General features: G+C 54.5%; 2 protein-coding genes across 3 annotated transcripts; both read left to right on the top strand.

Moving 5' to 3' along the window:
* The first annotated feature begins 5,043 nt into the window (after positions 1-5,043).
* Positions 5,044-8,751, top strand: KLK12 (kallikrein related peptidase 12). 2 transcript variants are annotated; one of them, XM_069458166.1, is made up of 5 exons: positions 5,044-5,080; positions 5,420-5,579; positions 6,409-6,668; positions 7,638-7,771; positions 8,596-8,751. In XM_069458166.1, the coding sequence occupies exons 1-5, from the start codon at positions 5,044-5,046 to the stop codon at positions 8,749-8,751; spliced, it is 747 nt and encodes a 248-aa protein (XP_069314267.1). The 2 variants fall into 2 exon arrangements, with proteins under 2 accessions (XP_069314267.1, XP_069314268.1); XM_069458167.1 differs by lacking the exons at positions 5,044-5,080; positions 6,409-6,668 and having other exon boundaries at positions 5,453-5,579.
* Positions 8,752-11,419: 2,668 nt separating this feature from the next.
* LOC138374544 (kallikrein-11-like) lies at positions 11,420-13,977 on the top strand. Its single transcript, XM_069457469.1, has 5 exons — positions 11,420-11,563; positions 11,977-12,133; positions 12,500-12,765; positions 13,285-13,421; positions 13,573-13,977. Exons 1-5 carry the CDS (start codon positions 11,458-11,460, stop codon positions 13,723-13,725), a joined length of 819 nt encoding a protein of 272 aa, XP_069313570.1. The 5' UTR covers positions 11,420-11,457; the 3' UTR covers positions 13,726-13,977.
* Positions 13,978-13,982: the final 5 nt, after the last annotated feature.

Raw genomic sequence — 13,982 nt, 5'->3', positions numbered from 1 at the left:
CCATTCCATGATGTATATGTATTTCAAAACATCATGTACTCATTAAGACCCCATGCCTAATATTACTGAAATGTCATCTTTCAATACAATCAGCAAGTGGCAAATAGGCGACAGCCATAGAAGAGGCCAACATGTTCTGTCCCATGCCTATTTCAGCAGCCCTCAGCTGCAGTTTGCCTGCCTGACCCAGCTGTCCTGGGGTACCTGGCAGCCTGGCCCCCACACGCAATCTTTGCAGGTGTAGGACGGAAAGGTGTGCTACCTTTTCCTAACCCATCTCAAGGTCCACGGCTGACACTCCTATAACAGAAGACAGATCAGCAAGAGAAAAGCAAAACAAATGTATTTAACCAAGTTTTCTGTGACACAAAAGCCTTCAGAAACAAAGACCCAGAGAAAACCATATTTTTATGTTTAGGTTCAGTGAAGAATGGACAGTCATGTAGAAAAAATGTGGCTGAACACAAAGGACGTGATCTGATGGCAACAGGCTGAGGGCGAACCCAGCAAAGCCCGTCCCTTCAGATTCCTTGCAGCCCCTCTCTGCAGCACTCTGTCCTCCGCGTACAGGTCAGGACACTTGTCATATGAGGGTGTTCAGGGGAGAAGGAATTCTACTGTCGATGACCTGCTTCGAAGGAGAAATGGGGGAAGGAGAAAGGAAGGTGGGAGAAGGTCAGAGAGCACCTCCTTCTCCTGAGGCCTCCTCATATCCTTCAGTTCAAAGTACTCGGCCTGCCAAAGCTCCGTGCCTTGGGGTACAGTGTTCTGAGCCCCAACAAGATCCTAACTGCATCCAGCTTCCTCCAGAAGCACAGGTGTGACATCATCCTGATGACATCCGGACATACACCTTGTCCAAGGAGACTCACCTGGTGCACACATCCAGGTCACACAGGCGCTCACGGAGGCGCTCACACAAAGGCCGTGGTCCATGGCCCCACACCGAGCAAGGCCCCCCACCTCGGTTGCATTCCTGAAAACTATTTGGTAAAGCGAGGACCCCTCCCTCTTTGACGCTGTCAAGAATCAGCTATGGAGCCTCTTGGCTCCCAAAACATTCGAACAAGCCCATGATGCTTTAGGCCTTGGGATCTGGAGGGAACCAGGACAGAGATATTCCTCACCTACAAATTTTACTGTTTAATGTTGTTACTTTCAAACCGGCCCAACCTGAATGAGGGCCCCTTCCGCAAAACGGCTCTAGAACCTGTCAAACTGCAACACAAGAGGACAACAGACAATCCCACCGTGTCCCCTGCCCCTGCATAGACTCCTTCACTGTAGAGGACTTGGCAATCTCGTATGCTTCTGGAGTCTCCAGGACAGCCGTGATGGCCACAACTGTCCATGAGCTTCTAATGCGAGAGACTGTCCTCAGACCTGCCTGTTTCTCAGGTGGGGAAGCACATTGCAGATACGGGAGGTCGGGCCGGGAGGAGAAATGTAAAGATGGAGACAGAACAAAAGACAGTAACAAACTGTCACTGCTATTTCTTCACATCTGAGGAATAAAAGATTCTGTCATCCAAGTCAGCTTTGCAAATTCCTTCTTTATACAGAAATAAACTGATCGGACCCATCTCGATGGTGTCTACACTTAACTACCCAATATTCTATCTATCTTTGGTCACTTTGTTTGACCTCCAGAGGGCAAGCAAGGTGCATACATTTAGCCTCCTGGTCCCATTTTTCAGACGTGCAAACTGAGGTTAGGAAACGAGAGTGGCCTGAGGCCCCCAGTGAACCATGGGACGAGCTAAGGTTCCAGCCCAGGTCTGAAGGGTTCCAAAAGCTGTCCCCTCTTTTAAACATGTAGAAGCATTCATCCATTCATCCATTCACGTGTACTTCTTAATTCAGTTAGTCATTCATTTGTTCATTCACGTATTTGGGTAATGAGGAAGGGACAGACTCTGGGGGCAGCCTGCATGGTTCAGCCTCTGGCTCTTCCACTTTGGGCAAATCACTTCATCGAGCCATGAGCTATGCCTCAGTTTCCATATCTATGAGGGTCTCCATGTTCTGGGTCCTCACCCTGTGTGTCGGGGTGGCTGAGTTCTCTCCAGAGAATAGGCTGCCGATGGTGCCCGAGAGGTGAGACGGGAGACACAGGGGCTGGAGACATCTGGGGGCTCCCTGGGGGCACTGGCAAAGGGTTCTCAGAGCTTTCTCCAAAAGCAGGAGGGCTGCAGGCCAGTCCCGCCCCTTTTGGGGCTTCACTCCAGCTGCAGCAAAAGGGGTTTGTCTTTAGCCAGAAGCCACGAACTGGCAGTCTGTGGGTCAAAGGAGAGCTCTGGGCAGTCCCCATTCCCCCCGCCCTGCGGCCCCTGCCAACCGCTAACCTGCTTTCCGCCTCTGTGAATCTGCCTACTCTGGACATTTCGTATAAATGGAGTCATACAGCATGTGGCCTTTTGTGTCTGGCTTCTGTCACTCAGCATCTTGTTTTCAAGGCTCATTCCGGTTGTAGCCTGTGTCAGACACAACTTCATTCCCCTTTATGGCTGAATATTATTCCCCTGGATGGATGTACTGCATTTTGTTTATCATCAGTTGACAGACGTCAATTTGACAGGCACAGAGTTTCTTCTGAAGGGGCTGAAAAGGTTCTGGAATTAGTGGTGATGGTTGCACAACATTGTGAAACGGCGAATGTGGTGGAAGTCACGGAATTGTAGATTTTCATCTCAAAATTTTCTGACTTGGAGAAAAAATAGTAGATTTTAAATTATTCAAAGATACTGAATTTTATACTATGTGAATAATACTCCCCTAAGAAAGATGAAAATGAGAGAGAGAGAGAGAGAGAGAGATCTGTTCTGTTAAGCCTACAGTTTTGTTTGTTTTTTTCCAATATTTTAAGATCAGGAAATGCCCCACTATAAACCTGAATTTCCAGCTTCTCTTGAAAAATCAGAAGATTTTGCAGTGCTAGGCTTACATTCCAGCAAGGCAGCTCCCAACTGAAGCTGAATTTTTTTAAATGAAAATTATTTATTTTTTTAATTGACAAATATAAGTTGCATATATTTATGATGTACAACATAATGCTTTAAAATATGTATACATAGTGGAATGGCTAAATCAAGCTAACTAACATATGCATTACCTCACATACTTAACATTTAATTGTGGTGAGAACATTTTACTCTGATCATAATTTTCAAGTATACAATCCATTGTTATTAACTATATATGGTAATTTTTAATTTGCATGAATGTGCCTAAAAATCATGGACCCTGCCTTATTTTTTGTATTCCATTTTATTGGATGTAAGCTACATCTCAGTAAACATGATTCCTCAAAAATCCACAAAAAGAGAGGGGTTGCGTTAGGAGGTCTCTAAGAGCAAATAGAAAGCGAAGGTTTTTTGTTTTTGTTTTGTTTTTGTTTTTGTTTTTGTTTTGAGACAGAGTCTCACTCTGTTGCCCAGGCTAGAGTGCCGTGGTGTCAGCCTAGCTCACAGCAACCTCAAACCCCTGGGCTCAAGCGATCCTCCTGCCTCAGCCTCCCGAGTAGCTGGGACTATAGGCATGCGCCACCATGCCCGGCTAACTGTTTCTATATATTTTTAGTTGTCTGGCTAATTTCTTTCTATTTTTAGTAGAGACGGGGTCTCGCTCTTGCTCAGGCTGGTATCAAACTCCTGACCTTGAGCGATCCTCCCGTCTCGGCCTCCCAGAGTGTCAGGATTACAGGCATGAGCGAGAGCTGAAGTTTTGTGATTCTGAAAACAGACAGGGACAGAGACCTGAGACCCAAAGAGAACGTGAAGAACTAAAAGACGGGCGTGGAGTTGGGGGACCCCTATCCTGTTTCTTTGCACTCTCTCTTAGTTTGTTCCTCAATCTCCCTTCCTGAATCTTAGTCCCTTTTTGTTCCCATTCATTCTCTCCCCCTCTCTCTCTCTTTCTCTCTCTCTCTCTCTCTCTCTCCCCCCCTCTACCATTTTCCTTCCCTGCCCTCTTTCTCTGTGGGCTGAATTTAAACAACGGAAGCTCTTATGCAAAGAAAAACTTTCATGGAATTAAATAAATCAACAATATATATAAAAGATCTGTGCTTCTTGAAGCAGTCAAGGTGAGGGTCCTCCCAGGTGATCAGAGTTGACCGTGCATGTAGAAAATTCAATTAGAATCAGAACCCAACCTGGACACTCTCTTCTGTCTCTCCCTGACCGCCTGTTTTGACATCTGCTTCTTCCTGTCCTCTTCTCTTTTCGGGACTCTCTCTGCTGTCTTCCTGCCCCTCACGTCTACGTCTAAGATCCTGCTTCTGCAGCCGCACCCTCTCCCCAATCCCTCCCCTGTGCTGCATGGAACAGGCCCCAGGTGGCCAGGTGTCCCCACCCTCCTCGTCACTGGCGAAGGGATTAGAACCCAGCTCCTCAGTCACCTTGAGTCATCTGTCCTGGGGCTGCTGCCAGGTTTGGGGATAAGAGAGGGAGTGGGGTGGGGTCTTCCCACCCTGGGTCCCTTCCTTCCTTTTCTCTCCATTTAGCTGTAAAGCTCAATTATGTGTCATTAGCTCAGAAGAGTTTCTACCAAATTAGAGGACGCCCCACCTCTGTCTTCCTCATCCCCCTCCTTCAACCAGGAAATTGGATGGGCTGGAACAAGGAGAGTAAAAAGCTTTTATAGTGGCTGGTCTGGGGTGACAGACGGAAGGAAGGGGACAGGTTGGGCAACATGACAAGCGGCTGAGGATCCAGGTGGAGAGTGGGAGAGCTGGCTGGCTGGGTGGCTGGCAGATGAAAGGGCAGGCAGGTAGGTGGACAGAGAGATAGCAGATAGAGAGAGAGAGACAGGCTGAACTGGTAACAGCACATAGAGGATCCCACAGATAAAGAGACCAGGTGAGATGGGTCAGGTGGTCACCAATGAGGGGGTGACCTGTGGGGACAGGTAGAGATGGGGTAGGCAGGTCATCCCCTCGGTGATCTTCCAAGAGAAGAAGAGAGGGCAGGGGTGAGGGCCCCGGGAAAAGGGTGATCTCTGAGATTCCCCACCTCTTCCCTCAGACCTTGGAGGGGGCCTGCCATGAGCATCACCATCTTTTTGCTCCTGTGTGTTTTTGGTGAGTTCTCCTGGGGCAAGACGGGGCTGGGTCCCCCACCGCCTTATCTCAGCCCCAGCCCCCACGCCTGCTTGAAGAGGGGAAGGGCTCACTCTGTGCCTTCATTTACCCCAAGCTCTTGGGGCACTGCTTATCTCTAGCTCCTACAACTTTTGATCCAGCTCTTCTTCTGTTTCCCTTCTACCTTTAAGCATCTTTCTCCCTGTGTCTCTTTGGTGTTGCACGGTCTCTTTCTATCGCTGAGTCAGTCTCTCTCTCTCTCTCCTGTTTTTCTCTCTTTCTCAGTCTCTCCGTCTCTGTCTCTCACTTCCTCTCTCTGACCCATGATCGTGTCCCCAGGGCTCAACCAGGCGGCCACCTTGAAGATTCTCAATGGCACCGAGTGTCAGCGTAACTCACAGCCTTGGCAGGTGGGGCTGTTTGAGGGTAAGAACCTGCGCTGTGGGGGTGTCCTCATTGACCGCAGGTGGGTCCTCACAGCTGCTCACTGCAGCGGCAGGTAAGCCCCAGTCTGAGTCCCCTCCTGGGGTGGGCGAAGGGGGAATTACAGGAAAGCGAGTGCTGGGAGCAGGCTCACGGGGGTGGGGGAGAGTGCCAAGGGGTAAGAAGCTGGCTCTGCCACAAGAGAGAGTCTGAGGTTAGACAAGGAGTAGAACTTCCTCAACAGTGGGCCTGGGTGGGGCTGGGTGGGGTAAAGTGTGGTGGGCGGAGGGCCAGAGAGGGTCCTGGAAGCTGCCACCTGCTCCTTCCCTTCCTGCATGGCCCCTTCTTTCCAGTATGACATCTGCCACTAGCTCCAGCCATTCCCTGACCCAGCCTGAGCCCTGGGCCCATGTCTGACCCAAACTCTTTGTGCAGCCTCAGAGACTACGCCTGCTGACTCCTCTCCGGGCTCAGAGGTGCCATTTGTAAAATGAGAGGTTGGACTTGCTAGGACTGATGCCCTGACGATTTTTGTGCAAGGGGAGCTCGGATGCAAAGAGACAGAGAGACGGGGGGAGAGGCAGCAGCAGGACGAAGAGAGGCCATGCCTCATCCACTCGTTCACTTAGTCAGCGGCACTGAGGATACGTGCTCCACGCCGGGTGCTGGGATTAAGGCGGTGAACAAGACACACAGATGTCCCTGCCTCTGTGGGCCTCACCATCCAAGAGGATCAGGAGACACAGAGGCAGTGGCATGAGAGGAAACACTGGAAATGAAAAGATGGTGACAGAGATAGAGACTGAGAACCTGGAAGAGAGACACGTAGAGGACAGTGTGCTGCAGAGAGAGGCAGGGGGCCTGGTAGGACTACCTGCCTGCCACTGAGCCGCTGCCACCACCAGCAGGTACTGGGTGCGCCTGGGGGAACACAGCCTCAGCCAGCTCGACTGGACGGAGCAGATCCGGCGCAGCGGCTTCTCCGTGACCTACCCCAGCTACCAGGGATCCCTGAGGAGCCACGAGCACGACCTCCGGCTTCTGCGCCTGGGCATGCCCGTCCGCCTGACCAGAGGCGTCCAGACCCTGCCCTTGCCCAGTACTTGTGTGACTGCTGGCACCGAGTGCCACATCTCGGGCTGGGGCACCACCAACCATCCATGGAGTAAGGGGGCCCCAGGGGCGGGGGCCAGGGTGGATAAAAGCCTGGGGTGTAGGGTCAGAGGCCTGGAGTCATGACACCCCAGAAGAAGGATGAGCAAAGGGTCAGGGTGTGAGATCAAACATCAGGATCGTGGCTTGGGGTCAGGGATCTTGGTGGATCAGGGTCTTAGGAGTCAATGGGGTTAAGGGATTGGCTACGGAGTCAGGGGTCAGAGGTCAGAGATGTGGTCGGAGGTCGGAGCGTGTCGGGGTCATCATACTGGAGCAAAAGGCATATATAAATAGGATCTGAGCATCAGGGGTTGCCTGGGTATGGGCTAGGGTTAGAGGTCACTGTAGAGCTGAGGTCATGGGATCCAGATGTTGCACAATCTGGTCAGAATCTGAGGATGGAAATCTGGATTCTATCAACACTCAGAAATCATATATCTCAGATTGGGAGTCACAGGGTTTGGGGCAAAGGTTTGGGGTCACAGAGTCCGGGTCAAATAAGCTAGGATCAGAGGACACTTTGGAGTTGGAGCCAATGAAGTGAAGGTTTAGAGGATGCAGAGCTAAGGCTGAGGGTTAAGGGGAAGACAAGGACATGGGGTCAGGAGGCAGAGAGAAGACTTGAGGTCAAGCTGGGATAAGGTAATAAGATTGAAGTTCAAAGGTCACAGCATCTGGGACTGAGGAAGAAGGGCAGGTCTGGATTCATTATATCCAAGGTTAGAGGGACAAGGATGGCCTTGAGTTATGCCAAAGTCAAATGTCAAAGAGACTGGATCAATGATCTGGGGTAATGAGTCACTATGAAATTGAGTGATAAATTGGAAACGTAGAGGTTTAAGATTATAGCACAGGTTGACGGGGGGAGGGGGGCAGGGGGCAGGGATATTGGCTTGGATTGGGCTTCCCTGGGAGGAGGGATGTGGCTTCAAAGTGGGGAGCTTTGAGTGACCCTGCAGCACCCATCTTCCATCCCCAGACCCATACCCAGACCGGCTGCAGTGCCTTGACCTCCCCATTGTCTCCGATGACACCTGCCATGCCGTGTACCCCGGGAGAATCACAGACAACATGCTGTGTGCGGGCGGCATCGCTGGGCAGGATGCCTGCCAGGTGAGCCTGTCACCAGGACAGGAAGGGAGGGGGAGAGACTGAAGCAGGAGGGTGACTGATGGGAGACAGGGACTCAGGGAGAGAGGATGGTGGAGAGAGATGGGGCCCAAAAGGAGAGACACACAAAACAAGGGAGACAGAGACAGAGAATAGGAGGGAGGAGCAGAAAATGGAGAAGGAGGGGCAGGGCGGATAGAGGGAGGGCGGGAGCAGAGGAGAGATGGGCGGGGGCACAAAGAGAGGGAGGGGGGAGGGCACGAACTGGCAGAGACACATTGTCTCTGGGGCTCTAAGCCTTTTCCATAGCAGCCTCCAGCTGGTGCTGCCCCAGCTTGAGAGAGAGATTTAAGGATGGAGTCAGGACAGGGAGCCAGGGGACCGTCTCACCCTCTGATTCTGCGTCCTTGTCCCTTTGGGTGCCCCAGAGAGGAAGCTGCTCTACCCAGCTGGCCCCCAGCCACTGTCCCTAAGAGAACTCTCTACCCTTTATGAAGTCACGCCCTCCTCCCCTGGGATTGGTCATTGGTGATGATGCTCTTTCCTCTCATTGGTCAGAGCCCCAGCCACTGTTCCTGAGAGGCCTCTCTGCCTTTTATAGAGTCCCGCCCTCCTCCTCTGGGATTGGCCCCTGGAGACAGTGCCTCTTCTCTATTGGTTAGCCATTGCCATTGTCTTCCGGGAACTTGGCTGTGCTCTTTTCTCTGATGACCAGGCTTGGAGCCACTGTCCTCAAAGCCCAGGGATGGGGTTGAGGGGTTGGGGAGGAAAATGGGGACAGGATTTCTCCCTTATTCAGACAGTGCTGCTTCTCCTCTCCCTTCCAGGGTGACTCTGGGGGTCCCCTGGTGTGTGGGGGAGTCCTTCAGGGTCTGGTGTCCTGGGGCTCTGTGGGGCCTTGTGGACAAAACGGCATCCCAGGAGTCTACACCAAAGTTTGCAAGTATACAGACTGGATCCGGATGGTCATCAGGAACAACTGACTTGCTCCCTCCACCTCCACCCCTCAACTTGGGGGCCACTCTGACCCTCAGAGCACCAACACCTTCACCACCACCACCCCCAGCTCCCACTCTTGTTGGTCTGGGGAACTTCTTAGAACTCCAACTCCTGCGAGCCCTGAGACCCATGACTGGGGCAGGAGGAGCGTGCAACTGTCTGGAATAAATATAATATAACTGGAGGAGGGGCTGTTTATTTATTTGATGTCCTCATGCTGGTTGAGACTGGAAGAAAGGCTCACTGGGTTCCCCTACCTCACAGGTGGAAAGATAGAACTCAGAGAGGGTGAGAGTCTTCCCTTGGAAAAAACAGAGTAGAAAAAGTTACTTATAGCAATAAAAATAAGGGCCATTTTTCTCCATCTGGCATACTAGGAACAGTGCCCAGCACTTATAATCTTTTCAAGGGTCCTTGAAGAACCTGAGGGGGGAAAATGAAAATTGTAAGCTCCAAAATACCAAATGAAAACTGCAAAATCAACATTCCTGACCATTTCATTAAACGTCTATAAAACATAACATTCCTTCCACCAGCCAATTGCAGCTCTATTCTCCTGTACTGAGCATACATTATATTTAATGTGGGAGGTGACTTTGTTTTAATATGTCTGCAATGACTGAGGGTGGGGTGCAGCCTTGGAAAGCAAGAGGACACAGCCTCGCACTTGAAATGGTCCTGCCCACCCCTTGGGGTCTGTCCTCACTGTGTCTCCCCAAGTGCACGGGGGGAGTTGGCGGTGGGGGGGAGGGGTGATCATAGCAGCAGTAGGGACATTTGCTGGGCCCTCCTGGAGCCCTTATTCCAATCTCCCCCCAAAGCAGGGTTGTCACCCCATCTCTCAGATGAAGAAACTGAGCCTCACAGGGGCGGAGTCCCTGGTCCCACGTCATCATGGTAGTCACAGTGGTAGGAAGAGGAAGAACAGGGGTTTGAGGCCAGGGCTGGCTGCCTTCAGAACCTAGGCCCTGCCCAGCCTTGCTCCACATCTGGTTAGGAGAGAGAAAGGCCGAGGGATCTAACTGAAAACAAAGGAGCTGGGAGAAGTGGGACCCGCACTGCACTCGGGGTTTGCAGTTGAGGTGGCCGAGGGACTGGAATTCATTGGGTCCGGGTCACACAGCAGCGAGTAAGTGCCACAGCTGGATATGGACGGCCTGGGAGGTGGAGAGGGGGCGGAAGGTAGGGTCAACAGGGAAGTGAGGCCCCAGAGAAGCCCTGGGGGAGGACGCAGCACCGGGCTCCTTTCTCTTTCCTGGTCTCAGCACCACAGGCCCCGACCTGCCTCCCCACCTCCTGTCCCGCCTCTCCTCTGCGCGCTCCAGCCCTACTGCTCCCAAAGGAGCAGGGAGGGGTCGGGGGAGCCGGGAGGCGAGGGGCCAACCTAGGCTGGGGCTGTGGGGAGGCAGGCGCGGGAACAGGAGGACAGAGACTGTGATCAGATGGAAGGAGAGAATTTGGGGCAGACTGCAAGACGGAGACGGAGTGAGAGAGACTGCGAGCCGCAGAGACATAGGAGAGGAATTAGGAAGGGGGTTCGCACAGACAGAAAAGCGCAAGTGGAGAAAGAGACAAAGACAGAGAAAGCTGGACAGAGAGAGAGACAGAAACAGAAAGAGAAAAATCACACACACGCACACAGAATTACAGAAAGACAGAGAATGACAGATACAAAGAGACAGATTCAGAGAGAGGAGCCCGAAGGGAAAGGTGCAGACAGACAGACGGATACGGAGGCACAGACAGAAGAGGGGCTCGGACAGGTGCAACAGGCGGGCGGGCAGCGCCTCCGAGGCCCCGGCGGCCGGCGGGGAGGGCACCCACACACACCCCGCCCCCAGGGCGATAAGGCAGGGCTTGGACTTCAGCCAGCCCGGCCCGCCCGTGGCCACCCCCCAGCCTGCCCGCCTGCCTGCCGCCTCTCGCTTCAACCCAGCCTGCCGCCGCCACCGCGCCACCGGCCCCCAGAGCCCCAGCCCCAGAGCCCGTGAGTCCAGGGAGGGACGGGAAGAGCCTGCTCCAGGCGTCTGCCTCCCCGAGGACGTCGGTCCTTCTCGGCCTCAGCACCTGTTTCTCCCTCTGTTCTGTCTTTCTCTGCTTGGGTGGGGGCTCCCTGCCTCTCTCGGCGTCTCTCACCTCCAACTGGCTGCCCCCAACCTCAGTGACTTCTGACCCCAGCGTCGGGCCACTGAGCCAGCCCTCTGCTCCCACCCCCGCCGGCCAGGGCAGCCGAGGGCACCGGCCCTCCCCCTGGCCAGCCCCGCCCAGCTGTGTCCAGCGCTGTCCGGCTGTCTGTCTAGGCCCCTACTCCGCCCTGGGCAGACCTCAAAGGCTCCCCGTGGCCCTGCTGCTGGGACACTGAGCACAGGGCAGTTACCAACAGGGCCCAGCTCCCCTGGTCCCTCCACCCCAAGCTGCTGGGGCCTAGCCAGGTCTCAGACGGGCAAGAAGGCAAACCTTCTCCAAACTGCCTAGGAAGTCCCATGGCCTCGACGTCCTCCCTCCACCCCCGCAGCTCTGGCCACCTCCAAGGCCACACACCATACCAGAGACTTATTTTAAGTGTTTGGAGGGAGGTTGGGGTGCTGTGAGAACCAGGGGATTCCCCAAACCTTGTTTCTCCCTGGGGGAGCCGCCAGGGGTGGAAGAAGAGGGGAGCTAGAGCCAGCCCCCAGCCTCCCCTGAAAGTGATGTGGCCCCTGTGTCCCTTCCTATTCCCAGAGGAACCTGGGGCCTGTCCTTCCCCCATCCAGGCCATGACGATCCTGAGATTAATCACGCTTGCTCTGGTGACAGGTACGGGGGTGGGGGGAGGGTGTGGGAGGGGGTGCAGGGTCTTCCCTCTGGAATCTCTAGGAACCCCCAACCCTCTGTGTCTGGAAATGGACGGGGCTGACACTCAAAACATAGCACCACCCACATGGCATCTGAATGGGCAGCAGCCATACCAATGTGCCGGTTCCCCTTTGGATGCCAGGAGGAGGGGTCTGCGGGGTCCCAGGGGAGAGCCAGGGAAGCTGGGGGTGGAGTCGCACAGAGAGCTCAGGACAGCGGCTACTAACCAGCTAGAGTGGAGTGTTTCCATCTACACGGTGCATCCTGGCAGGACGCCGGGCCGGGGGCCCAGACCCCCCAGCCCTCCTCCTAGGAGTCCCGCTGGCCCACCTCCCCTCCTTCCTGAGCCCCTTCCTTTGCCCCCACCCCTGCAGGGCACGTAGGGGGAGAGACCAGGATCATCAAGGGGTATGAGTGCAAGCCGCACTCCCAGCCCTGGCAGGCGGCCCTGTTCCAGAAGACCCGGCTGCTCTGCGGGGCCACCCTCATCGCCCCCGGCTGGCTCCTGACAGCAGCCCACTGCCGCAAGCCGTGGGTGCGGGGGCTGGGGCGGGGCTGGGAGGGGGCTGGCATGGAGAGAGTGGGAGAGGGGATTGGGGACAGGGAGGGAGTGGGGTTGGAGCGGGACGGGTAGTGTCAGCAGGGACGATGGGATCTAGCTGGGACTGCAGGTGGAGTGACAGAGGGTGTTTGAACTGGGAAGGTGTCGGGAATGGAGCTGGGGGCCAGAATGGGGATATGGCTTGGGAGGGGGCTTTGGTGGGAGATGGGGAGGAGGCTGGAAGCAGAGCCATGGTCCTTCGTCCTCGAAGGTGTCATCCACCTCTCCCATCCCGGTCCCCCCACCTCATGTCTCTCTCTACCTCTCCTCCTCTGACCACCGTCTCTCCGCCTCAGCCACTACATAGTTCACCTGGGGGAACACAACCTCCAGCGGCGGGATGGCTGTGAGCAGACCCGGACAGCCACCGAGTCCTTCCCACACCCGGGCTTCAACAACAGCCTCCCCAACAAAGACCACCGCAATGACATCATGCTGGTGAAAATGGCGGCACCAGCCCTCATCACCTGGGCCGTGCGACCCCTCACCCTGTCCTCACGCTGTGTCACCGCTGGCACCCGCTGCCTCATTTCTGGCTGGGGCACCACGTCCAGCCCCCAGTGTAAGGGCTCCAGAGGGGAACACGGGCGGGAAGCGGGGAGGGGTGGTCATGACAGGGAAAGGGCACGGGACTGGAGGGACCGTCAGAGATGAGGTTCCCAGTGATACAAGAGGAGGCTACCTGGGGGTGTCAGGGGTGGCATACGTTGCAAGGAAGAGCGGGAAAAGTCGGGGCGGGGAGGATGGACACAGATGGCATGGGCAACCCCGGACCCACAACTCGCTGCTTGTAGGATCTCAGGCGAGTGGCTTCACCTCTCTGAACCTCAGTTCTCGTCTCTGTAAAATGAGAGTAATCACCCACCTACCAGGGCTGGATTAGAGACAATGTATTTAGAGCCACCAGCGTAAAGAATTTACTCGATAGCATTACTGTTGACAGCATTGCTGTGACAAGCAGAGGGATGAGTTGGCCGCAAGTGAGGACAGGGATTCTCTCGGTGCTGGGTCACAGCAAGTGCCGCAGCAGGGGGAGGGCCCGGGGCGTCGTTCCTCACAGCCCCTCATGCCGTCTCCGCAGTGCACCTGCCCCACACCCTGCGATGCGCCAAAATCTCCATCATTGAGCACAGGGAGTGCGAGGACGCCTACCCTGGCAACATCACAGACACCATGGTGTGTGCCAGCGTTAAGGAAGAGGGCAAGGACTCCTGCCAGGTCAGAGGGCAGGGCCTGGGTCTCCAGCCGCACCCCCTCCCATCTCCAAATGCAATTCCATCTTCATCGACATCCACAGTCTCACCCCCAGCCCGTTCCCACCTCCTCCCAGCCCTTTTCTCTGACCTATGTTCTCTTTCCCCGTGCACAGGGCGACTCCGGGGGCCCTCTGGTCTGTAACGATTCTCTTCAAGGAATTATCTCCTGGGGCCAGGATCCATGTGCTGTCACCAAAAAGCCTGGTGTCTACACAAAAGTCTGCAAATATGTGGAATGGATCCAGGAGACTATGAAGAACAATTAGGACCTCGCGCCACGGCCCAGCCCCCTCAAGCTGGTGATTGGTTCCTGTTCATTCTGCAAAGAAATTCTAAGCCAGGGCGCTTTTACGAGCTTTCTTTGGGCCGCCTTGACTACAGGCGATGCTGCAGCTTAATAATGAACTTGGGGTTTGAAATTGGTGAGACCTGGATTCAAATCCTGGCTTGGACTAACTTGTGACTGTAGAAATGATAATAACTGTTTTGTTCTGTTACACCGTCCGCCCCAGAGACAGTTCCT

Source organism: Eulemur rufifrons, chromosome 24, assembly GCF_041146395.1.
Source record: "Eulemur rufifrons isolate Redbay chromosome 24, OSU_ERuf_1, whole genome shotgun sequence".
NCBI classification, from domain to species: domain Eukaryota; kingdom Metazoa; phylum Chordata; class Mammalia; order Primates; family Lemuridae; genus Eulemur; species Eulemur rufifrons.
Note: the sequence above shows the minus strand (reverse complement) of the source record. Positions and strands in the feature narration are given on the sequence as shown.